We start from the raw sequence: 25,863 nt of genomic DNA, 5'->3' as shown, positions 1-25,863 counted from the left end.
CAAACAACAAATGCTGGAGAGGGTGTGGAGAAAAGGGAAACTTCTTGCACTGTTGGTGGGAATGTAAACTGATACAGCCGCTATGGAGAACAGTATGGAGGTTCCTTAAAAAACTAAAAATAGAATTACCATATGATCCAGCAATCCCACTACTGGGCATACACCCAGAGAAAACCATAATTCAAAAAGACACATGCACCCCAATGTTCATTGCAGGGCTATTTACAATAGCCAGGTCATGGAAGCAACCTAAATGCCCATCGACAGACGAATGGATAAAGAAGTTGTGGTACATATATACAATGGAATATTACTCAGCCGTAAAAAGGAACGAAATTGAGTCATTTGTTGAGATGTGGATGGATCTAGAGACTGTCTATACAGAGTGAAGTAAGTCAGAAAGAGAAAACCAAATATCGTATATTAACATATGTATGTGAAACCTAGAAAAATGGTACAGATGAACCAGTTTGCAGGGCAGAAGTTGAGACACAGATGTAGAGAACAAATGTATGGACACCAAGTGGGGAAAACTGCAGTTGGGTGGGGATGGTGGTGTGCTGAATTGGGCGATTGGGATTGACATGTATACACTGATGTGTATAAAATTGATGACTAATAAGAACCTGCAGTATAAAAAAACAGACAAACAAAAAAAACAACTAATACTAAACTTTCTTTGGGTTATTTGTATGGAAATACATTAATATAAATGTTTCAGACATTACATGAAATTTCTAAGAATCTTATATGTTCTGGTATAATGTTATAAATCATAACTCTAGTTATTACTTTAAAATGTATACCTCCGAAATAACTAAATTTCCTTGTCAATTGCATTATTATGAACTTTCATCAAATCTTTAACCGTGGTCATTTTTAAGTCTTTTGTCATTTACAGACAGTTCTGGGTGTACTCTGATGCTTTCACAAAAATATTCCTATAAAAGCGTTTCATCTTCAAAGAATTCATGGAAAAGACTGACAAGTACAGGTTTCTGGTAACTCAAGATACTGCTGAACTGAATAAGCATTTTCAGAACTCTAATGGAAAACTGATGAATTCATAAAAGTGCTAACAAAAGATCAAGATAAAAAAAACTGATTGCATGGGACTGAGTGAACTGATGAGGATGATTACATTTTCGTGACTTTCTGTTTGAATAAAAAAAAAGATAAATCCCACAAGGACTCAGAGGCAAAAAATATACAAATCAATTTTCACTGCAAAGTAAAGGAGCTGTTACAGTGGAGGTTTACTGGACTGAATGTCAATATTATAACATAGTATTAGTGTGTTTTGTGTTTGGTAATTGCCATCATTGTTGCTTTTGTTGCAGTCATCCATTTACAATGCTTGGTGTCAGTTTATCTCTTGTAAAAATAAAATACAGTGTGTGTGTGAGTTGTGAAAAAAAAATAGTATGGATAACGGAGCAAGAAGATCAATCCTGATTGAGGAGGATCTCCCTGAGAAATTACAGTTGACCCTTGAACAACATGGAATTGAACTGTATGGGTCCACTTATATGCAGATTTTTTTCAGTAAATATAGTGGAACAATTTGGGGGGGGATGTGCAACAATTTGAAAAAACCCTCAGACAAACCACAGAGCCTAGAAATACCAATAAATTTAAGAAAAAGTTAGGTATGCCATGAATGCATAAACTATATGTAGATACTAGTCTATTTTATCACTTACTACCATAAAATGTACACAAATCTACTCTAAAAAGTTAAAATTTATCAAAACTTACACACACACTTACAGACCATACATGGCACCATTCACAGTTGAGAGGAACCCAAACATAAAGATGCAGTATGAAATCATAACTGCATAAAATTAACTGTGGCATATACTGTACTTCTGTAATAATTTCATAGCCACCTCCTGTTGCTAGCTCAGGTGTTGCAAGTATCTGCTTAAAACATCTCCTGAGCAGTTTGTCTCTCCAGCAAATTGCGTACTGTAGGAAAAACTGATCTCTTGTGGTTCTTGAGTATTTTTCATCAAGTTTAGTACAATACCATAGGCCTTGAATAACACCATGGGACCCATGCAAAGTGCCACTAGTGATGCTGGAAGTGCTCCCAAGAAGCAGAGAAAAGTCATGACATTACAAGAAGACGCTGAATTGCTTGATAGGTACCAGAGATTGCGGTCTGCAGCTGTGATTTCCCACCATTTCAAGATAAATGAATCCAGTGTAAGGACCATTGTAAAAAATGAAAAGGAAATTCATGAAGCCATAGCTGTTGCTATGCTGGCAGGTGCAAAAACCTTGCGCTTTTTGTGAAATACCTTTTTATCTCATATTGAAAATGCAGCTTTTATGTGGGTGCGGGATTGCTGTAAGAAAGGCATACCTATAGACTCTAATATGACTTGAGAAAAAGCAAAGTCATTATATGACAACTTAAAGCAAAAGGAAGATGAAGGATCTGAGTCTGGAGAATTTAATGCCAGTAAAGGATGGTTTGATAATTTTAGAAAGAGGTTTGGCTTAAAAACTGTCAAGATAACAGGAGAAGCAGCCTCTGCTGATGCAGAGGCAGCAGACAAGTTCCCAGACTGAGGAGAAAGGATATCTGCCTGAACAGGTTTTTAGCGCAGATGAAAGTGCCCTATTCTGGAGGGGAAAAAATTTTTAAAAATAAAGCCTCAAAAGACATTAGTAAGGAAGAGAAGCAAGCACCAGGATTTAAGGCAGGAAGGGAGAGGCTAAGTCTACTGTTTTGTGAAAATGCAGTCGCATTTACCACCAGGACTGCCCTTATCTATAAAGCTGCTCACCTTGATGGGAAAAGATAAACACAAGCTGCCAGTCTTTGGATATACAAAAAGAAGGGCCTTTCTATGGATTGGTTCCATCGATGCTTTGTCCCTGAAGTCAGGAAATACCTTGCCTTTTAAAGTTCTTTTGAAATTGGACAATGCCCCTGGGTACCCAGAACCCCATGAATTCAACACTGAAGGCGTCTAAGTGGTCTACTCCCCTCCAAACATGTCTCTAATTCAGCCTCTAGATCGGGGGTCGTAAGGACCTTTAAGGCTCATTACACACAATATTCTATGGAAAGGATTATCCACACTGAGAGACCCCAATGGAGAGAACATCACGTAAGTCTGGAGGAAGGATCACACCACTGAAGATGCCATCATTGTTAAAGAAAAAGCCATGAAAGCCATCAAACCTGAAACAATAAATTCCTGCTGGAGAAAACTGTGTTCAGATGTCCTGCATGACTTCACAAGATTTACGACAGAGCCAATCAAGGAAATCATGAAACAGACTGTGAATATGGCCCAAAAAAGGTGGGGGTGAAGGGCTTCAAGTTCTGAATCTTGGAGAAATTCAAGAGCTAACAGAAACTGCACCAGAGGAATTAACAAAAGATGACGTGATGAAGATGAGTGCTTCCAAAACAGTGCCAGACGATGAGGAAGAAGATGTAGAAGAAGCTGTGTCAGAAAACAAACTGATATTAGACAATCAGGCAGCAGGGTTCTGATTATTTAAGACTGCTTTTGACTTCTTTTACAAGGACACTTCTATGATATGGACTCTGAAACCAAAGCACATGGTGGGAGAGGGACTGGTACCATACAGAAACATTCTTAAAGAAATGAAAAAGCAAAAAAGTCACACAGAAATTACAATGTATTTCCATAAAGTTACTGTCTCTGCCTCCCCCTCCTCCTCCACCACCTCTCCTGCCTCTGCCACCCCGAGACAGCAAGACCAACCCCTCCTCCTCTTCTTCCTCCTCAGCCTACTCAATGTGAAGACAAGGATGAAGGCCTTTATGATGACCCACTGCGACTTAATGAATAGTAAATAATCATCATGCCTACAGTTAATAAACTTATCTGTTGTGTATGTGTATATACCTTTGTGTAAAAATCTAATAACTGTATGGCAAGAATTGTATGAGATGTTTTTGTGTCATCATCATCATCGTCGCTTAAGTATTCATCATGCAGAACATCATGTACAAGACTTGTACTGAAATGGATAGCCTATCCTTACATAGGCATAAAGTGACTGATATTTAATATAAAATTAATAATCAATAAAATTAATGTTAGTTTTATTAATGATTTATAACTGTGCTTTCAAAGAATTACATTACCAACTGTGTATCAGCCTATTATCACATTTTTAAAAAATGTAACAATGTTTCCAATCCTGTACATGAATATGACTGTAATACTGTATGCCATAAAAATTTTGAAACAATTTAGCAGTGTACTGCTGAATGGCTACAAAATTTTGTAACCATTCAGGCCAGCGTACTAAGAAGCGATCTGTGAAGCAATCATATCAATTACACTAGACTACCATCAAGCCATCATACTGCTGCTTCTTCATTATCAATGCATGAATCCTTATACCAGTAAATAAATGTTCCTTTTTCACTTTTCATTGTCTAGTGTTTGTAATATATATATCTACAGTGTTTTGTATCATATAAAACAATATTAATATAGATACTGACAGATGATTCAGCTTGTAAACAGATAACATAAACTTACAGTATCGATAAATACGGTACTGTAAATGTATTTTCTCTTCCTCATTATGACTTTCTTAATAATATTTTCTTTTCTCTAGCTTACTTTACTTTAAGAACACAGTACACAAAACACATTATATATAAAATACATGTTAATAACTATTTATTTTATTGTAAGCCTTCAACAGTAGGCTACTAGTAGTTAAGTTTTCGGGGAGTCAAAACTTCTAGTCGGATTTTCAACTACACTGGGGTTGGGCACCCCTACCCTCTGAGTTGCTCAAGGTCAACTGTATCTATAAACTGAAGAAAGTAACAGACAAACAAGAAGGGAAGGCAAGTGTATACCAGGATGAGAGCTGAATTGAAATGCAATCTCCTACTTTTCTGCTTCAAGCAGAAAATGTTTCATGACCAGCACATGACACTGTGGACCATTCGCTCCTTCTTGAAAGACTCTTCCCTTGGTTTCTGAGACACAAGGCTTTGTTGTTTTTTCTCATACCTTCCTAGACCCTCCTTCACAATTTTCTCAAAACCTAAATCCTCAAGCCTTTTCTTTCTACACTTTCTCTCTGATTCCTGGTGCTTTCCTTTCAATGCAACCTTAACTGTCATAACATACCAAAATAAATGGAAGATCTTCATAAAGGAAATGGCATTCTAATCTTAAGAACAACATGAAAGATGAAATAAAGCAACAAAACAGAACATAAGTCCTAAAGGATTGTGTTTACATAATTCTCTTTGCACAAAGATTTGCATTATTTAGGTACATAATAAACACTTTTGGATACTTATAAAACTTTCTTCATAACCTCGTCAAGAGCCAATGTCTTACCTTCACCATGTTGTGTATACTATTCCAGTACAGGGTCATGCACACCCTCAATAAAAATCAACAGTTCCTGAAATATGTTTTCCATCATTGGCAAACTAGCAATGAAATAATTTTAAACAAATGACTCAAGCCGAGTTATTTAATTGTTTTCCATGCCTCCAATCTTGCTCTCTTTACCCACCAAATCAATACATTAAACTGGCATTAAATCAAAGTGATATTTCTAAAATCCAAATCAGTTCCTATTTATTTCCTGCTTTGAGCTCTCTGAGCTCTCCTTTTTGACAGATCAAAAATCAGATCTAAGGTTCTCCATGAACTGAACACTGCTTAACTCTTCTATCACCACTCACTCATACAACTTAACCAAACTACTTACTATTTTCCAAACACATGTATTGTTTCATAATTCCATGGTTTGCAGAATTCTTCTATTTGCAATATCCCTCTCTGCCCCCATTCACCAAAAATTTCTTATTGCTCCTTCAAAACTAAAATAAAACATCCCATTTTGTGAATCCTTCCCTAACCCATACCATACATTAGGACAGTATAACCCTCTTTTAGGCCACTAGTGTATACACAAACTATTATTATAGCACCTATCACTTGGTACTATACCTGTTTCTGTTTGTATCCCCCTACTAAGCTGACATCCTCCAGGCAGAAGCCACGTCTTATTCATTTTGGTACAATCGCTGCCAAATACTCAATACGTGACTGTGGGATGTATAAATGAGTAACTGATAGGCTTCCTGAATATATATGTAAATTTAAAGAATTATAGAAATAAATGGGAAGAGGAAGCTTAAATGTCTTGAGTGGGCTAAAACTTCAACCTCAGAAATCTGCAAAGTAAACAAAGGTAGATGTGGAGAAGTCAAGACCAGGACTCATAATAAACACAGACTCACTGGTGATTCTTACTGCCCGGTCAGTGCGGAAATCCTCTGTGTCTGGTTCATCCAGGTCTTCCAGGAAATTATATTCTGGATCGTCATCGTCATCTGCCTCATCTAGGAAAAAAAAATGTTTTAGACACTTACTGCCAACTCTGAACTCATATCTCTAATGAAAATTTAAGATGTTCAGCACCATAAGAATCTACTCCAATAAAGCACATTTATTCTGAAGTTTTTACTTTTATTTTATTTTTTACTTATTTTTTGGCTGTGCCACACGGCTTGCAGGATCTTAGTTCCCTAACCAGGAACTAAACCCAAGCCCTCAGCAGTGAAAGTGCAGAGTCCTAACCGCAAGTGAATTCCCTATTCTGAAGTTTTTAAACAACTTATTCTTTCTTTCCTCAGCGTCTGTGCACAGATCATTTCCCACGGCGGACTCATCTCACCTATTCTCCCCAATTAGCCAAGTTCCTTCCTTCCTTCCTTTAAACAAAACTTAAATTTCTCAAAATGCAGCAAAAGCCTGAAAACTGAACATATAATTTATCTCAGTAAACCCACTTAGAGTAGTGCATCTCATTAAAGTATTTTTGTAAAACTCTTTATACAAAGGCATTGATAGTGAAAAAAGAAATGACCCTAATTCCCAATAATTAGGGAATGACTATAATTATGATGCCTTAGTATAAAATAGTATATACATATAGAATATAAACATTCTATACATGTTCAACAAATTCATGACAAAAGTATAACACAATACACACATAATACTCATAAGCATAAAGATATTATATCCCTATAACTCAGAAATAACTAAAAATATACAAAAATAACAAACATTTGTAATGGCAGAGCATAGAAGTATGGGTATTTTTCTCCCTCGCAATTTTCTCTAATGTTGATGCTATGATGTCTTTTAGATTCCTAACTAAAAATCCTGAAGGAGTCAATCAATTATGGATTGTTTTATATTTTTTTTTTTTAAATAAATTTATTTATTTATTTTTGGCTGCACTGGTTCTTTGTTGCTCTGCGGGCTTTCCCTAGTTGCAGTGAGCGGGGGTTACTCTTAGTTGTGGTACGTGGTCTTCTCATTGTGGTGGCTTCTCTTTGTTGTGGAGCACGGGCTCTAGGTGCGTGGGTTTCAGTAGATGTGGCTCGTGGGCTCTAGAGCACAGGGTCAGTAGTTGTGGTGCACGGGCTTAGCTGCTCTGCGGCATGTGGGATCTTCCCGGACCAGGGCTCGAACCCGTGTACCCTACATTGGCAGGCAGATTCTTAACCACTGTGCCACCAGGGAAGCCCCTGGATTGTTATGTTATATTAAGGCAAAATTTTTCCTGGGACTTTAGATCAGCATCGTCTAACAGAATTTTCTGCAAGGTCGGAAATGTTCTACATATGCATTGTACGACAACGGTAGCCACTAGCCACATGAGGCAACTGAGAATTTGAAATGTGGCTAGTGCAACTGAGGAAGTGAATTAAAACAGAAAGCAAAAACAAAGTCTAGAAAATGAGAATAACTAATTCCTTACCACTATGTAACCATTACACAGGAGAGGGAGATCTCTATGTATTACAATAGAAAGATGTCTAAATTATATTAAGGGAACGAAGCAAGTTACAGATGCAGGACAATATGTATAGTATGATTTCTTTCTTCGAAAAAAAAATAAATATGTGCTTGATTAAACAGAAAATATCTAGAGAGAATTAACAAAGACTTAAGACTAGAACTCTTTCTTTTCTTAATTTTTCATAATAAATATTTTTATTAAAAATAAAAATATATACACACACTTTTTTTTTTAATTTTTTTAAAATTTTTGAGTCTTCACTGCTGCATGCGGGCTTTCTCTAGTTGTGGCGGGCAGGTGCTACTCTTCATTGCAATGTGCGGGCTTCTCACTGCGGTAGCTTCTCTTGTTGTGGAGCACGGGCTCTAGGCACGCAGGCTTCAGTAGTTGTGGTGTGTGGGCTCAGTAGTTGTGGCTTGTGGGCTCTAGAGCGCAGGCTCAGTAGCTGTGGCGCATGGGCTTAGTTGCTCCGCGGCATGTGGGATCTTCCCGGACCAGGAATTGAACCCGTGTCCCCTACGTTGGCAGGCTGACTGTTAACCTCTGCACCACCAGGGAAGTCCCACACACACATTTCTGATTCATAATCACTGGAAAATCTGTACTGATAAACCCCGATCTAACCTGATATTCTTTACTCAACATTTATTGTTTATAATACATAAATCTGCATTGTATATATATATAGCTATTTAAATGTGAAGCCTTTTTCACCCATCTATAGGTTTATCCCCCAATAAAAATGTTTTAAATCCTTAGAAATGGAATCCTGTCTTCGTAATCTCTATAGTACTTTCTATGTAAGTCTCTTTACAGCAGGTTCTTTACAAATGTTGCTGAATAATATAAGTTCTGGGGAAAGCCTATAACATATGGATACTGCACACACGTTTGGACCCCCATCTGTTTAGGTGCAAGAACTACAATAGACAGCTTCCGCCCATACCATACAAACGGGGGTCAGCCAATGTTCTCAGAGAACCCATTTGGCAAACATGTTGAAAAATCATTTAGGAAGGTTTCTTCTGAGTTCTGCTTAGCTTTTAGTACCCTGATTGTGGAACCTGCCCTCTGGGTCTAATTACTTTTTTGACTGATTGACAATGTCAGCATCTACCCAGCTGATCTCAATTTTGTGTACCCCCCCCCCTCTAGTACAGCCTCTTATTTTTTGCAAATGAGACTCACTTTTAATAATATGCAGAGCAGATGGTACTAGGAACATGTGAAAATGGTTAGCCACGTAATACTACCAAAATAAACCAGCATATGGCTAAAGTTTGGTACTGTGATCTATATCTAGCATCATTTCCTATTTACCAGCACTCACAAAATTCAGCTGGTAGATCTGGGGATCCAAACCTATCCTAGTCATTGGCTCTATGTTCTCTTTTTTAAATCTATCCTAATAAGGAAACAAAAAAATACTGTTTTAAAGAAAGAGGATTTTCACCCTCCCCACTAACCATTATTCCATTTCCTCGATCAACCCTTATCATACTCTTATTTCTCCCAGACCAGTAGTGTCCAACCATTAGGATATATAAGAATTAGATACCTAGATGATAACCATTAGTGATTCTGATTCAGTAGGTATGGAGTGAGGTCCTGGAATCTGTATCTTTTTCTTTCTTTCTTTTTTTTTTTATTTATTTTGGCTGCGTTGGGTCCTTGTTGCGGTATGTGGGCTTCTCATTGCGGTGGCTTCTCTTGTTGCAGAGCACGGGCTCTAGGCATGTGGGCTTCAGTAGTTGTGGCACGCAGGCTCAGTAGTTGTGGCGCATGGGCTTAGTTGCTCCGCGGCATGTGGGATCTTCCTGGACCAGGGCTCAAACCCACATCCCCTGCCTTGGCAGGTGGATTCTTAACCCCTGCACCACCAGGGAAGTCCCTGGAATCTGTATCTTAACACCATCCAACAAATACATCCCTACACTCCCTGATTCTGATTAAAATTCTAGGGACAAATTATGAGAAACACCACCCAGAATCCCAAAATCCTGACAGTCAACTCTGTCTGGCCTTTCCTCCTCAACAGCCAGCATCTCAGCTCTTTCAACCAAGGTGATAACAATCAGGGCACCAAAGCTGCTGCCCTAATAAAGCCATGAAAACCTGACTTAATTACTATCAATATTTTGTCTTAGTTTAGGTCTAAGGACAAAATGCAGAGCTTGCTTATGAAGTGTCACATGCATTTAAAAAATGCTTTAATGTCCCCTGAGACTTCTTTGATTGAGATATGTTCCTAGAATATTGAACTGGTTTCTAATCCTAGCAGTATAACAAATTGATTCTATAACACAGAGCAACACAATGAATTTCTCTGAAACTTTTACAAAATGGATAGAATTATCTTTGTCCCTGTTCACTCCTTTCTGCAGATATTTTTGAGCCTTGGTATCTTGGACCTTGAATGCGTTGATAGAAAAAGGAAGTGTCAATAAATGAACTTCAAGAGAATAATAAATCCCCCAAAAAAGTGACATAAAAAAACTTCATGTATGTAGATGTGTACATTTTTCTGGGAAGTGGCTGAACAGCTTTCATCAGATTCTCAAAGGGGTAAGGGATGGAAAAGCTAGCAGCTTAGACTCCTATCAGAAGACTAATGCGATAATACATCAGTTGTTGATTATTAAGGAAATGACTCTCCAGTTAATATGTCAATGACTCAGCTGCAAATTTCATCCTTTTCTCCTTCATGCAAGTTTGTGCACTGCATTGCTTATTACCACTTCTGCTATAGAAGGTGGGTGGAGAAGAACAAAAATGCTAAAATTCAAACCAATTTGCTTCTTGTTACCTGTCTTTTCTAAATGCTCAGGGAATTTAAATTTAGGACTAAAATTCTTCCTATTGCCACATTAACGTGGAAAACTAAAAGGTAACGTCATATTTGAAAACTCTCACGGGAGGCACATCGAACTATTATCAGTGATCCCTCTGCGGCATGAAACTGTCATCATGAGGAAAGGCTTTAAAGTTTTCTTTACACAATATTTGATTTCTTTACTCTAAGCACGTATTACCCTTATGGTTATAATACAAAATATAAGAGAAAACTCTGGGGAGCATATATTCTACAGAACCTAAATACATACTATCTCAATGTCACTTCCACCCATCTGATTCCTCTCTTGTCACTGTTGTCAAATATCTTTCAAAGGTCCATCTCAATTACCACCTTTTTCATGTTGCTATCTCTGGTCATGATAAACAATAATTCTCTCTCTTCTAAAACCTTAGAACAGAGTTTATGCCACTTTTATGGTGCATCTGAGTTCATTCAACTTCATTAATCTGAAATGTATCATGCATTTAACAATGGACCAGGCACCATTCATACATGTTTACTCCCTAACAAAATGATCACTTTCCTCTATCTCTCATAGAACCTAACACACTGCCTTGTAAAAGAAAGTACTCAATACTGAATGCCAAATTATATGCAATATAGTTATTAATAGCTTTATAAGGTAAATATGAGAACGAACTTTCTTTCATTCACTTATCCTAATTTATTCCTGGCTTTACCTACCCAAATATTTACTCAGTCTATTTCCATACAAGCTATATGTTCTCTTATTTATCTTAAAGCATTATCCTTTCAACACAAAAATCTTACAGTAGTTGTTCTTAGAAGACAGGGTAAAGAATAAAGATATGCTCTGTAAGTTGTCTGTAATTAAGTCTGATAGGACATCATGGGATCCAGAAATAGGAGCAATGAATTTGGCTACGGATTAAAGTGAGATAGTGAATGACTCTGTTCACATAAAAATGCAAGTAAGACTTTGGTTCAGTTATACACATTTTTTAAAAAGTGTGAATCTTCCACAACACAACCAGTATGAATATCCTGGTCACTCTCCATTGAAGAGAGTTAAAAGGAAACAACAATAGTAACAAAATTGCCCTGATTCCATCAAAAGAATCTGGAATCACTACAAACTAAATCAATCTCTCATTTCCTCTAAATTTACAGAAACACTGCACAAAATGATGAATGGTAACTGACTTTCATTATAGTATGCTTAAAAAAAAAAACCACCAAAGACAATTTTAACAATGTATTGTTTTAAAGTAAGAATTTTACTTATATTCTAAAACAAATAAGGGTTGCAGCAGGGATTCTTACACCATGTATGGCTGTAGTCAACATTGTTTCTGTCTGATCAATTCTCCTTCCCTACTTCTGGAAACACTGTCACTTCTTTTGGGTAACTGCTTACTCCAACCCCGTTGTTTACAAGGTGCTGCCAATCACAGGACTCCATGCTGAAACAGTCTCCCTATCAAAGCCATGCAATACCAAGACAGTGGGCATGTGATCAAACCCAACCAATCAGTTGTTCCTCTGGACTTTTCAAACTGGAGCCTGTAGCAGAGAGTTCTTCTGATGTGGGGACAAACCAAGAAGTGAATGATGTGCTTATGATCATAGTTCCAGCCTTGTAGAAAAAAATAGGTTTGAGAATGGAGTTGACTGACAAAGAGTAGAGATGACAGCTGTTGAGAGGGAAAGTGGGTCTCAATTCCACTGTAGGTTTTTCTGCCCTTCCCAAAGTCTGGTTTCATTCAGCAAGTTGAGAGTTAGGATTCTCAACTTCAGCAAGTTGAGAGTTAGGATGTTTCACCTGCATCAGGAAGAACCTTAACTAACATGACAGTCTTCGAGTGAGTCAATGCACTCTCGTGAAATCATATGTAAAATTATACGTACGTTTATGTTTCAGGGGAGGAATCTTAGCATTCTAAAGATTCCCCAAAAGACTCTTTAACAAAAACAAAAAGGAGGGGGAGTGGAATTTAACCAAAAACACCCCTTTCTTTAAGCTTTTAACTAATGAAAATTTTACCAGAGACCATGGACAGAGTAGATATTAAATGCAAACAAAACCACTTACCTTCATTCCCCACATCATCATTCATAAGTCCCCCCAGCCACATCTTCCAATCCTCATCATCTGCTGTGTTGGGGTCATACATGTCTGGGGTGATGTCTGGAGCTCGGAGCTCTGCCTCTAGTTGCCCCAGGGGAACATCTTTCAGAGGCATTTTAGAGCGAGTTCGGAATGCAATGAGACTGTCATCCATGGGCTAGCCAATGGAGAAGGAAATAAAAACATATCACTGAATGCCTAATGCTTTCAATTTCTCCAAACTTCATCATATCCTGTGTGTTTCTCTTCTTAGCTTAAAACACAAGGTCTCTTCTCTAAACCATATGGATTTATTATTCTTTGTCTGAGAAACTTTAAGGATAATGATATCAAATTTTTTTTTGTAGGAGCCAATGTCTTTTTTTTTTAAAGGTTATACTCCATTTATAGTTCTTACAAAATATTGGCTATATTCCCCTTGTACAATATATCCTTGCACCTTATAATGATATCAGTTTTAAAACCAACATTTCAGGAACATTTATAAGAGCTTTATTAAGATATAATTTACACACCATAAAACTCACTCCTTTAAAGTGTATAACTGAGTGGATCTTACTATATTCACAGACTCGTGTGACCATCACCACTATCTAATTCCAAAACATTTTCATCACCCCAAAAAGAAAAGCCATTTCCCTTAGTGGTAGCTCCCCATTCTTCCATGATCCCAGTCTCTGATACCCACTAATCTTTCTGTCTCTATGGATTTGCTTATGCTGGACATTTTATATAAAAGGAATCATAGGGACTTCCCTGGTGGTCCACTGGGTAAGACTCCACGCTCCCAATGCAGGGGGCCTGGGTTTGATCGCTGGTTGGGGAACTAGATCCCACACGTGTGCTGCAACTAAGAGTTCACATACCGCAACTAAGAGTCCGCATGCCGCAACTAAGAAGTCTACATGCCACAATTAAAAAGATCCTACACGCCACAACGAAGACCCGGCACAGCCAAAATAAATAAATAAATAAATATTTTTTAAAATAAATAAAAGGAATCGTACAATATGTGGTCTTTTGTCTCTGGCTTCTTTCACTTAGCATGTTTTCAAAGTTCATCCATTTTGTAGCATGTATCAGTACTCATTCCTTTTTTTTGGTAATAAAATTTATTTACTCTATTTTAGTTTTGGCTGTGTTGGGTCTTCGTTGCTGCAAGCGGGCTTCTCACTGCTGTGGCTTCTCTCATTGCAGAGCCCAGGCTCTAGGTGTGCACGCTTCAGTTGTGGCTCATGCGCTCTAGAGCGCAGGCTCAGTAGTTGTAGCGCACAGGCTTAGTTGCTCCATGGCATGTGGGATATTCTCAGACCAGGGCTCAAACCTGTGTCCCCTGCATTGGCAGATGGATTCTTAACCACTGCATCACCAGGGAAGCCCCTCATTCCTTTTTATTAAGAAAAAAAGAAATGAATAATGTCTACTCATACTCTTTGCCCATTTTTAAATTCAGTTGTCTTTTTATTGTTGACTTATAAGAGTTCATTATATATTACAGATACAAGACCCTTATCAGATATGTGATTTGCAATTACTTTCTCCCACTTTCTGGGTTGTCTCCACTTTTTTGATGTATCCTCTGAGGCACAAAAGTTTTTAATTGTGACGAGGTCCAATGTACCTATTCTTTTTGTCATTTGTGCTTTTGGTATTGTATTAAGAAACCACTGCCTAATCAAAGGTCACAAAGATTTACTCTATGCTTTGTTCTAAGAGTTCTATAATTTTAGCCCTTACATTTAAGTCAATAATCTATTTTGAGTTAACTTTTTGAGTGTGGTGTAAGGTAAGGGTCTAACTTTCTACTCTTGCATGTGGATTTCCAGTTGTCACAGCACCGTTTGTTGAAAGACTATTCTCTTCCCATTAATTGGTCTTGGAACACTTGTCAAAGATTAATTGACCAATAAATTTAAGAGTTTATTTCTAGACTCTCAATTCTGTTCTACTGATCTGTATGTCTATTCCTTTCTTTTTCTAAAAAGATACTTTAAGAGAAGTATCTTTTTTTAATTTTTACTTTTTAAAATATTTATTTATTTATTTGGCTGCTTCGGGTCTTAGTTGTGGCACACAGGATCTTTTGTGTGGCATGAGGGCTTCTCTCTAGTTGTGGTGTGCAGGCTCTAGAGCGTGCGGCCAGTTGCGCGCGGCCAGGGGGAAGGATAAGCTGGGACGAAGTGAGAGAGTAGCATTAACATATATACACTACAAAATGTAAAATAGACAGCTGGTGGGAAGTAGCTACACAGCACAGGGAGATCAGCCCGGTGCTCTGTGCCCACCTAGAGGGGTGGGATAGGGAGGGTGGGAGGGAGAGGATATGGGGATATATGTACACATGTAGCTTGTTATATATGAGAAACTAACACAACATTGTAAAACAATTATACTCCAATAAAGATGTTAAAAAAAATAATAATAACTGGTTGGGACTTCCGTGGCAGTCCAGTGGTTAAGACTCCACGCTTCCAATCAGAGGGTGTGGGTTTGATCCCTGGTCAGGGAACTAGGATCCTACATGCCACGCAGCACAGCCAAAAGAAAAATAAATAAATAAAAATTTTTTTTAAAAAAAAAGAAGAACTGTCTAATGATGGAATTTAGAAAGTCATCATTTGACAGTAACCATAGTAATGACTGTTTCAATCAAGAACAAGCAATGGATGTTAAAATTAGTGGGTGAAAAGATATTTTGCCTCAAAGATACACATTAATTTAAAAATGGAAAAATAATAATTTTACAGCGAGGAAAACAAGCAGACACCACCTTAACCACGTGATCAAATTTAACATGACGGAATTTATGTGCCTCCTGATATGATGCAATAAAAAGGACATATCACTTTTGTGATATTTGTGCCAAAAGTGCATAACCGGAATCTAATTATGAGGAAGTATAAGAAAAGTCAAAATTGAGGAACATTCTGTAAAATAATTGCTCTATAAGGTTCAAAAATGTCAAGGTTATGAAACTTTGAGAAACTGTTCCCAATAAAAAGAGTCTAAGAGAAAAGACGACTAAATACAACACGTAATCCTAGACTGGATCCCGGATCACAAAAAAAAAATCATTTTTCTTTTGTTTTATATAAAAGATATTATTGGGACAATTGGCAAAATCCAAATAAGGATTTTAATAGACTATTAATATTATATATCCTTATTTTCATAATCAAATGTCCTCATCTGTAGGAAATATACACTAAGATATTTAGGGGTAAAAGCGCATCATGACTGCAACACACTCTAAAGCAATTCAGGAAAAAATAAATGTGTACAGAGAGAGAGAAAGAAGGAGAAAATGATAAAGCAATTGTGGTAAAGGTTAATATTTGAGGAATCTGGCTGAAGGTTGTTCCTATGTTCCACATTTTAAAATGCTCTCTGTCACATACCTTATTTCTTCCTTAGGAACTGCCATTCTCACTTAATTCTCACTTACAATAAAACAGTACAAACTAGAGTACCAAAGACCTATAATTTCATGACTGTTACTAACTGTATCAAAATTTAATATCTTCCCTTCTCCCTTCCCAATCTGAGCAATGACTAAATTATTCCATTTGGCTTTTTCAGCAATTTAGAGTTATGTTTACCTGGAAAGAATCCATGCAGACTGGACTGGAAGCCAGCTCCTCATCTACTGCATGCAACTTCTCCATGAAAGTACTATCCTTGGTCTGTTTGGGCTTTGGTGGGGGCGGAGGCCCCATGGGCACCACCTCAGCACTGATGTGCCTAATGGCAGGTGTGGTGACTTTCTCAGCCTGATTAAAAGGGGCAAGTATGTTAAAAATTAAAGGGAGGAAGGGAAGAGAAAAAAAAAAAAAGCGGAAGGAGAGAAGCATGTCTTTCATATGCTAGCAATCTTTCTCTTCCCATCTAGATAGAGGTATATATAAAAACAAAGGCACTGTCAAGTACATTAATCTAATTAGGTTTCATCCTATTTCCAATGAAGCCAACAGGATGCTACTTAGGTTATCAAAAGCGGGGAAATACAATAAAAATGGCTTTAGAACAATATTAGAAAACACATACAAAAAAGAGAAGGGTAGAAGGAAAGAAATTCTGCCAGTCACTCACATTTGGCCCCTTAATAAGAACTCTCCCTGTCACTGAGTTCCAGTTTTGTCTTAACTGTTCACTGACTTAAGGGAATTTGAAATTCAGTTATAACTAGTCACAAATACCAGGAAGAAAATGGCATGATTACTGATCTTGAATTATGTTTGGCAAAGGGTGACAGCTTACAATCACCATGGATAAATGATCCATTTATACAGTTAAATAATCTACTTATAGAGCATCTCTAATTTATCTTGCTAGTATGATGTGGATTTACCTCTGATAATATGCCACTCTCCTCATCTGTTTCAGTCATCTCAGAAGACTGCCTCAATCTGGATTTCTTTGCCCCACGTGGAGACGAAGCAGTGCTTTCAACATCACTTTCCAATAAACTCTACAAAACAAATCCAGTTCACTTTCAGATGTATGCCCCTACCTCATTCACTGAGTTTGAAGTACCTCAATAGAATGAATCACAAAATATCAATCACTGAATTAGAGTAAGAGAATAAAATTTAAATAAAAGCTTAATTTGCTGAAGGTAGGAACAGGGATCAGATCTCTATCCTCATCAGCATTGTAAACTCTGTAAAACTGTAAGGCATTGATTTAAAAGCCTTTAACAAACAAGTCAAAGAACAAATTAAGAAATAGAATATTACATTAACTATGAAAATGAACGAACTATAGCTACAAGCAACAGTATAAATGAATCTCAAATGACTTGTGTTGAACCAAAAAAAAAAAAAAAAAGCCACACAAAAGAACAGACTATTGTTCCATTTACCTAAGGTTCAGAAACAGTAAAAAATTGAACACAGTGTGTAGAGCTGCATATTTAGGTGATATAAGTAGAAAGATAAGCAAGGAAGTAATTACCAAAAAGTCATGATAGTGACTGTCTACAGGGGAAGAAAAGTGACTGTGATAAGAGGTGTCTGGCAATGTTATACTTGATGACTTTAAGGAAGTTTCATAAGGATTAGCTTTATAGTTATTTAAGCTGTATATTTTTTTATCCTATGCACAGTTCTGCATGTTATATGTGTGTTCTATTTCATAATACAAGACATGAAAAAATCAAGGGAGCATGAAGAGGAGTCACAGTCTTAGATTTATGCAAAGAAATGAGTAGAAAAAAGAACTGTGTTTCAACCCTCTGTATAGAACAAGTGATATTACTAAGGAAGCAAAGTACACTCTGCCTTGTGGAGCCAACTTTTTTCTATATTACCAACTAACACTCACACAGGTAACCACTGACCTCTTCAGCAGTCTCATCTTCTTCTTCATCATCGGGCTGGTACTCTTCATCTGAGGAATCATCGTCTTCAAGGTGGATATCCACAAACTGAGGAGGCTACATAAGTGCAATTATAGAAAAAAATAAAATAATAGAAAACACAAATCATATGTATTTGGGAAATAAAGGGAAGAAAGCAGAGCAGGAAAAAGAAAATCCTAAGAGCACAACAAGCAGCTACAGCAAGTAATAAGAGGCAGGAGTTAAAAAGATTTCTAGCATGAGAGTCAAACCTAAGACTAATGAAATGGAAAAAAACAAACCTGGAATTTAAATAAATACATAGGTCCAAAAAAGTTAACAAATAGAAGCATTTCGAAACTGATGAAGTCTGTCTGGAAAAGAATAAGAATTACCTCTTCCAAGTTTACCTTAATTTCATTGGCCTTCTTAATTGGTGAAATATTCCATGTTGGAATTACCTACCAACAAAGAATATAAACAGTTAAGTTCCCTTAACCAAAACAGACTATTTTTCATTTTTACTTCTTTACCATCACAAGGAGCCATCAGACTAACACGTAGCTGCAGTGATGTAGGGGTACTGATCTACACTGTCAAATATTTGTCAGAGCTTGGCAGAAGAAAAGGAGAGATGAATCTATTTCCATCATTAGCATCTCTGCCTTAAACCTAGTAAGAATCTGTATTACCCATAAATGGACAAAGTGTCTATATTGTCTACTTTATATTACAGCTTGGGTTCACATAGAATAATAAATATGAAAACTATTTATAAACTACAATAGTACACAAACCTAGGATATTACAGGTGACAGCAGCCTTTTGCCATCAGTATGTCTTAATCAATTACATAAATCCACCATAAGTATGCCTCCAAAAAGCTAGCCATGAAAAGTTCTTAGGGAAGGATTTCGGGGTGAAGTGTCAAGTCGTACACAACTTCTTTTCAAATAGTCCAGGAAAAAACAATAGACAGACACAGAGAGAGATAAAGCAAATATGGCAGAATTTAACATTGTTAAATCTAGATGGAATCTAGAATCACTGTAAAATTCTTTTCAACTTTTTCAGGATTTTAATACAATAGAGGGGCTTCCCTCGTGGCGCAGTGGTTAAGAATCCGCCTGCCAATGCAGGGGACACGGGTTCGAGCCCTGCTCTGGGAAGATCCCACATGCCGCGGAGCAACAAAGCCTATGCACCACAACTACTGAGCATGCACTCTAGAACCCGCAAGCCACAACTACTGAGCCTGTGTGCTGCGACTCCTGAAGCCTGAGCGCCCAGAGCCCATGCCCCGCAATGAGAGAAGCCACCATAATGAGAAGCCCGCGCACCGCAAAGAAGAGTAGCCCCCCCACCGCTGCAACTAGAGAAACCCTGTGCCCGTGTGCAGCAATGAAGACCCAATGCAGCCAAAAATAAATAAATAAAATAAATAAATTTTAAAAATAAAACAATAGAGTTGGTGGGGGGAAGTTTTTAAAGAATTCTTTAAAACCTCTTACATACTCCTGACACAATACCACTGGAGTGCATAATTTCTTGACCATCTAACTGTGACCCAAACGAAATCATCATGAACAAAATCCAATAGACCATCAGGTTCTGTCTCTATAAGGAGCCTTAGGCCCTCCACATCTCCTCAGCCCTGCCATGTTGTGGCTACTTATCTAGCTCTGTGGAGCCAGGCCCAATACAGGGTAAAGGGAATGATGTGATTCAGGTCCATACCTCTTCTCATGTTTGTTTCTAAACCAATCAATTTTCCTACTGCCAAATCCATCAGGAAGGAGTCAGTCTATTAAGATTAAGAAGCAAGAGAAATGGACTCTAATCTTTGCTCTCCCCACATAAACTATAGCCTTGGGTTGTCTACCTTCTCTGCAACTATATATGTGGTTGGTAGACATAATCCAGAGCCTGATTTGGATCTCCCTGGGTTTTTTTTAATCAAATATGGAATTAATGCTAATTATATTCTATGTCAGGTAGACTTCATAGAACTTCTGTCTCACTGATGGCTGCTTTCATCATAGCTACCACATGTTCATTTGTGATTACTTTCTGGAGAAACATGAAATTTCACTTTATGCAACCAGGGTTAGTCAATTAGACAAATATATACAAATATATATATATATGATGTGGCTGTCAAAAAAAGCCAGTGCATAGGGGGGCAGCATTTGCCACCCTAAAACGTATGTCTTTGGCATATTAAAAAAAAAAAGCCAATGCAACCTTAGGCTGCATTAAGGGAAATATGGAATCTGAACACTGAGGGAATAACCTAACTTTATTTATTTTTTTTTAAATTTTTTTCGGTACGCGGGCCTCTCACTGCTGTGGCCTCTCCCGTTGCAGAGCACAGCCTCCAGACACGCAGACTCAGCAGCCATGGCTCACGGGCCCAGCCACTGCGCGGCACGTGGGATCCTCCCAGACCGGGGCACGAACCCGTGTCCCCTGCATCGGCAGGCGGACTCTCAACCACCGCGCCACCAGGGAAGCCCTATTTTACTTTTTTTTTGGCTGCACCATGCGGCATGCAGGATCTTAGTTCCCTGACCAGAGGCTGAACCTGTACCCCTGCAGTGGAAGCTCAGAGTCTTAACCACTGGAATGCCAGGGAAGTCCCAACCTAACTTTAATCTATACTAGTTAAACCCTATCTGAAGCACTAGATCCACTTAAGGCATACTTTTAAAAGGATATGGACAAACTTGGCACATGCAGAAGAAAAGGATCAGATTGGTGAAGGTACTCAAAGCCTTGTCACATGAAGACCAATAAAAAATTAGGGGACGTTTAGCAAGAAAAGAATGTTATAAAAAGATATATTGGTTTTCTTCAACTAGAGGAAAGGTCACGTGGAAGAGGAACAGACATTTCTTCTACAGGGCTGCAAGGAACAGAACCAGACAAACAGACAAAAACTACAGTATGGGGAGGGAGGGAGATGCAAGCAGGAAGAGATATGGGAATATATGTATATATATAACTGATTCATTTTGTTGTGAAGCTGAAACTAACATACCATTGTAAAGCAATTATACTCCAATAAAGATGTTAAAAAAAAAAAAAAAAAAACTACAGTATGCATTTTGGGTCCATATGGCAAATCTTTCTTACTATCAGAGATAGAATGGACTCCCTCAGGACTATCACCTGCCTTGTCGCAGAAGGTAAGCACAAACTGGACAAGTGCTTGTTAAGCATATATAACACAGTGCCCAGCATCAAAGAGCTTGCTGTATCAGAATGCTTCAAAAGTCTTCAAGAGGTTCTCATACTTTAGTGTGCAAAAGAATGTACTGTTGTGCTTTCAACAATGCATATTCCCAGGCCCTACCCATGGGTCCTGATTCCTAGGTCTGAGGTGAGCCCAAGAATGTGCATTTTTAATAAGCACTCTTGAGGAACCCCATACCAGGGTGATCTTGATGCAACTGGTCCCTGGAACACAATTTGAAATACACTACTTTAAACACTTCACCACATATCTCACAACATGAATAGAAAAACTGTCATCACTCATTGCTTTGAACCACTCCAAATGGTTATCTACCTAGCACTTCCAAAAAGCAACTAAAATAAAAATAAACTATGATAATGATTTCATATATTGCATCTCCACATGTCTACTTGCCTTTTACAAATATTTCTTTAAGGAGTCAAACCCAGATCATAATAAATATTTCCTATATTTTTTCCCTACAAATAACCTGGAATTATATACTATTAACAAAGCTAAATAAACAATAAAGAAAAAACAGAACACCCACCACTCCTTTTTCCACTACTTCCTTCAGTTTAGAGCGTGTCATTTTGGGTTCCTAAGAAAGGAAAATGAGAGGAAAACAGTCAATAAAAATCATCGAGTGATTCTTGAGTTTGCCCCCAACTGCCAAATTATTTAAAAACTCCCAAGTGCGTTTGTAAACAACTCACTACACTTAGCCAGTTTACAGACAGTTCTGTTCCATGACATTGAAAGAACGATAACTACTCACAAACATTGGCATATCCTCCGTCTCACTGATGGCTGCTTTCATCATAGCGACTACATGTTCATTTGTGATTACTTCCTGGAGAAAGATGAAATTTCACTTTATGCAACAAAGATGTATCATCTAGATAATACTCATGTCTCTGTAACTCTGCTAGATATATGTAGAGGATAAACGAGCGCTAGATACCCAAATGATTTCAGATTAGAGTAGAGCAAGGCAACTGAAAGCAAAGAAGGAAGTTTTGGAGAGAAGCACACAGCTTCCGACAATGTAGCAAGCAAATGGACCAATCTCATTAGCTGATACTAACAGGAATGGCTCAAAAAAAAAAAAAATTCTCAGGTTAACTATCTGCTTAAGAGAAACAGTAATAAACAGCAAAGGCTTTATAAATAGCTGTACTGCTACATAGCAAAGAAGAGTATTTGCATATGTGCAAAGGACTGTAAACTGGGCTTTTAAGACACATTGACCCACAAGAGTAAATCCACTGTGAACATTATCATCTTCCATTATCTTTGAATATGCTAAACAATAAACAATCAAATCAGTGGAAGGAAGCAGAGTAACAGTTTATCTTCCCAATTAAGTTCTTTCACATGTGTTCACATTTCAAACTTCTGCTGAGTGCAAAGAGAAGGCTACCCTGAAATGTAAAATATTTTGCCACAGGGAACTCACAAAATTAGTAATTCACACACCAAGACTCAAGAGTTTCCTGAGAACTTTTATTTGCTCCTGGTGAAAGAGTTCTATTCCCATTACACGGCTGCCCCCGTCTTACTCACATGAAGGATGTTTCGCACGTTGACTGCTGTTAGGTTGTGCTGCTTGGCGCCGTCCTCTAAGGTGCGGTCAAGCATGTCATCCAGCTTCAGGTCACAAGCCAAAGTCCCTTCTTCTTGACCCTTTCCATCTCTTTTCCTCTTGGTACCCTTTTTCTTTTTTCGCCTTTTCTCGTTTTCTTCACTGTCTTGCTCTTCTGCAAATAAACCAAGAACATCACAAGAATCACCAAAGCAACTGCTCCCGGAACTTAACCCAAAAAGCCACCAGTAAAAGAAAAGGCCAGCTGTCTGGCCCTGGAAATCAAAGAAGACTAAGATATAACAGCGGTGGTAAAGGCAGATGTGGTAGTACTGTTGTAGCAATAACACCTAACATTCACTGAATATTCCTTTTATGTCAGGCATTCTTCTACACACTTTATACATATTAATTCACTTACTCCTCATAACAACCCTATGAGGTAGGGACTATTATTTTTCCCACTGTACAGAGGAAGAAACTGAGGCAGAAAGATTAAGAAACTTTCCCAAGAGCTAATAATGACAAAGCCATGTTTTAAAGCCAAGCTTCTAGCTCTAGAACTCTGTCTTAATTATTACTCCATACTACCCAGATAATACATCAGAAACCCAGGTTTATGTCCCAGATCTATAACTTAACTGGGTTGCCTTGGCAAGAGTCTTATTTTTTTCTTTTATAAAATACAGATATCTTCCCATCAGGGATGCCACGCATATTAAGTGAAATAATATATATCAAAGTGCTTTATAACCAATGAAATATTATACAAATGTAATTTATCATTATTATTATTACACTGAGTCTAGAAAAGAAAAAAACGAGCAGCAAATCAATAAAAAAAAGTCCACTCTGATTAAAAAAGGGGGGAGGGGATGAAGTACCTCTATTCTACAAGAAAGGAGCACATATATAACCAGATAAAAGGAAAAGCTTCTTGATTATTAGAATCTGTTAAGTCTTGAAGTAGATTATCACGCAACACCAAAATGAGGTTCTCATCTCTCTGATACTTTTTGGTCTGCTACCGTCTGAAAACAAGGGGTTAGAGAAGATTAACATCAAGACAACCTTTTTGGTTTAAAAAGATTTTATGGGGCTTCCCTGGTGGTGCAGTGGTTGAGAGTCCGCCTGCCGATGCAGGGGACACGGGTTCGTGCCCCGGTCTGGGAAGATCCCACATGCCGCAGAGCGGCTGGGCCCGTGAGCCATGGCCGCTGAGCCTGCGCGTCCAGAGCCTGTGCTCCGCAACAGGAGAGGCCACAACAGTGAGAGGCCCGTGTACTGCAAAAAAAAAAAGATTTTATGACCTTCAAGCTGCACCCTGGCAATGTTTACTCAGTGAAAAATTATTAGTAATTTCAAACAATTGCTTTTGCACTTGGGAATATATATCAAGAATTTGATAAATGTTTGTAACTTTCAATCCAATCTTCTTCTTAAGGAAATAATTACACATGTTAAAGACTAATCAAGTTATTCATTTCAACATTAATTATTTTAGCAAAAACATGGAAAACACCTAAATGTCGACTGAAGAAAAACACACAACCTAAAAGTTGCAAGTTATGTTTTATTCAGGGACCTTACTGAGGACTACAGCCTGGGAGACAGCCTCTCAGATAGCTCTGAGGAACTGCTCCAAAGAGGTTAGGGAGAAGCCAGGATATACAGAAGTTTTCACTAGGAAAAAAAAAAAAAATACATGTAATTGAACATCAAAAGATTACTGCTAATCGCAAAAAAAGACATCTCAAGTTAATGATTTTAGTGCTTTTCTATGTAGAGGAATATGCAAGAGTCTTGGCTCATTGAAGTTATTCCTTAGCTATGCATCTTAACTATCTAGGGCCAGTATCCTGTTTTTCTCCAACCTGAATTCCCCTCAGGGTGCACCCTTTGGGGTTGGGGTGGGGTGGGGGTATGGCTGCAGTGGCTGATGCCTTGACAGCAGGCAACATTCATTGTTTACTGAAAAGGTAGGCAACATTTTTTGTGTGCACAGCCAGTATGAAAAAAATGATTAAGTGAACACTGGTACACCATACACTGGACTGTAACTGACCCATTAAAAATAGTCTTTTTAAGCAATTGATGGGGGGGGACAAGTTAAAAATGTCTACAAAGAGATTTTAATGATATGGAAAAAATTTTGATAATGATTTTTTTTTTTTTAAAGAAGATGTTGGGGGTAGGAGTTTATTAATTAATTTATTTTTGCTGTGTTGGGTCTTCGTTTCTGTGCGAGGGCTTTCTCTAGTTGTGGCAAGCGGGGGCCACTCTTCATCGCGGGTGCGCGGCCCTTCTCACTATCACGGCCTCTCTTGTTGCGGAGCACAGGTTCCAGACGCGCAGGCTCAGTAGTTGTGGCTCACGGGCCTAGTTGCTCCGCGGCATGTGGGATCCTCCCAGACCAGGGCTCAAACCCGTGTCCCCTGCATTAGCAGGCAGATTCTCAACCACTGCGCCACCAGGGAAGCCGATAATGATTTTTAAGTAAAAAAAAAAAAAAAAAAAAAAGTAGAATTCAAACATACACATCTTACATTTGTGTAACCTAAACAAAAAATGGGCTACCTTGAGGTACATCCCAACAAAGTGATAGATGCAAAAGAAATATAAAACTCTAGAATGCATCAGAAAAGTGACAAAGCTCTTTACTGATGGTCATTTGAGAAAGCAGCAAAAGGGGAATTACATAGCATAATACACAACAAAACTGTCTAAAAACCTTTGTACACATATCTTTTCCCAAAGTCTCTCTTCTCACCTCATTTACCCCTTTCCTCCATAAACTCCAAAACTCTTCTCTCTTCACCACACTTGAAACTCCTCTCTTTGCTCCTCCCTTCCCTCTTGCATCCTTTCTCATGTAGACCAATCTAGCCAGTTCTTGGTTTCTGCC

General features: G+C 38.0%; 1 protein-coding gene across 3 annotated transcripts in view; it reads right to left on the bottom strand.

The window, feature by feature from the left end:
• LOC309958425 (GON-4-like protein) overlaps positions 1–25,863 on the bottom strand; it is an 88,197-nt gene that overhangs the window by 39,677 nt on the left and 22,657 nt on the right. For all 3 annotated transcript variants that reach the window (XM_082834260.1, XM_082834261.1, XM_082834262.1), the window contains 9 exons: positions 22,940–23,133; positions 22,152–22,226; positions 21,924–21,974; positions 18,546–18,596; positions 18,136–18,231; positions 17,146–17,265; positions 16,397–16,567; positions 12,762–12,954; positions 6,278–6,379 (listed from right to left, as the gene is read on the bottom strand). In XM_082834260.1, coding sequence (XP_082690386.1) covers positions 6,278–6,379; positions 12,762–12,954; positions 16,397–16,567; positions 17,146–17,265; positions 18,136–18,231; positions 18,546–18,596; positions 21,924–21,974; positions 22,152–22,226; positions 22,940–23,133 — 1,053 coding nt within the window. The remainder of the gene's footprint in view (positions 1–6,277; positions 6,380–12,761; positions 12,955–16,396; positions 16,568–17,145; positions 17,266–18,135; positions 18,232–18,545; positions 18,597–21,923; positions 21,975–22,151; positions 22,227–22,939; positions 23,134–25,863) is intronic.

Source organism: Leucopleurus acutus, assembly GCF_964270905.1.
Source record: "Leucopleurus acutus genome assembly, chromosome: 2".
NCBI classification, from domain to species: domain Eukaryota; kingdom Metazoa; phylum Chordata; class Mammalia; order Artiodactyla; family Delphinidae; genus Leucopleurus; species Leucopleurus acutus.
The sequence above is the reverse complement of the archived record's forward strand: the minus strand, read 5'-3'. Positions and strand labels throughout refer to the sequence as shown.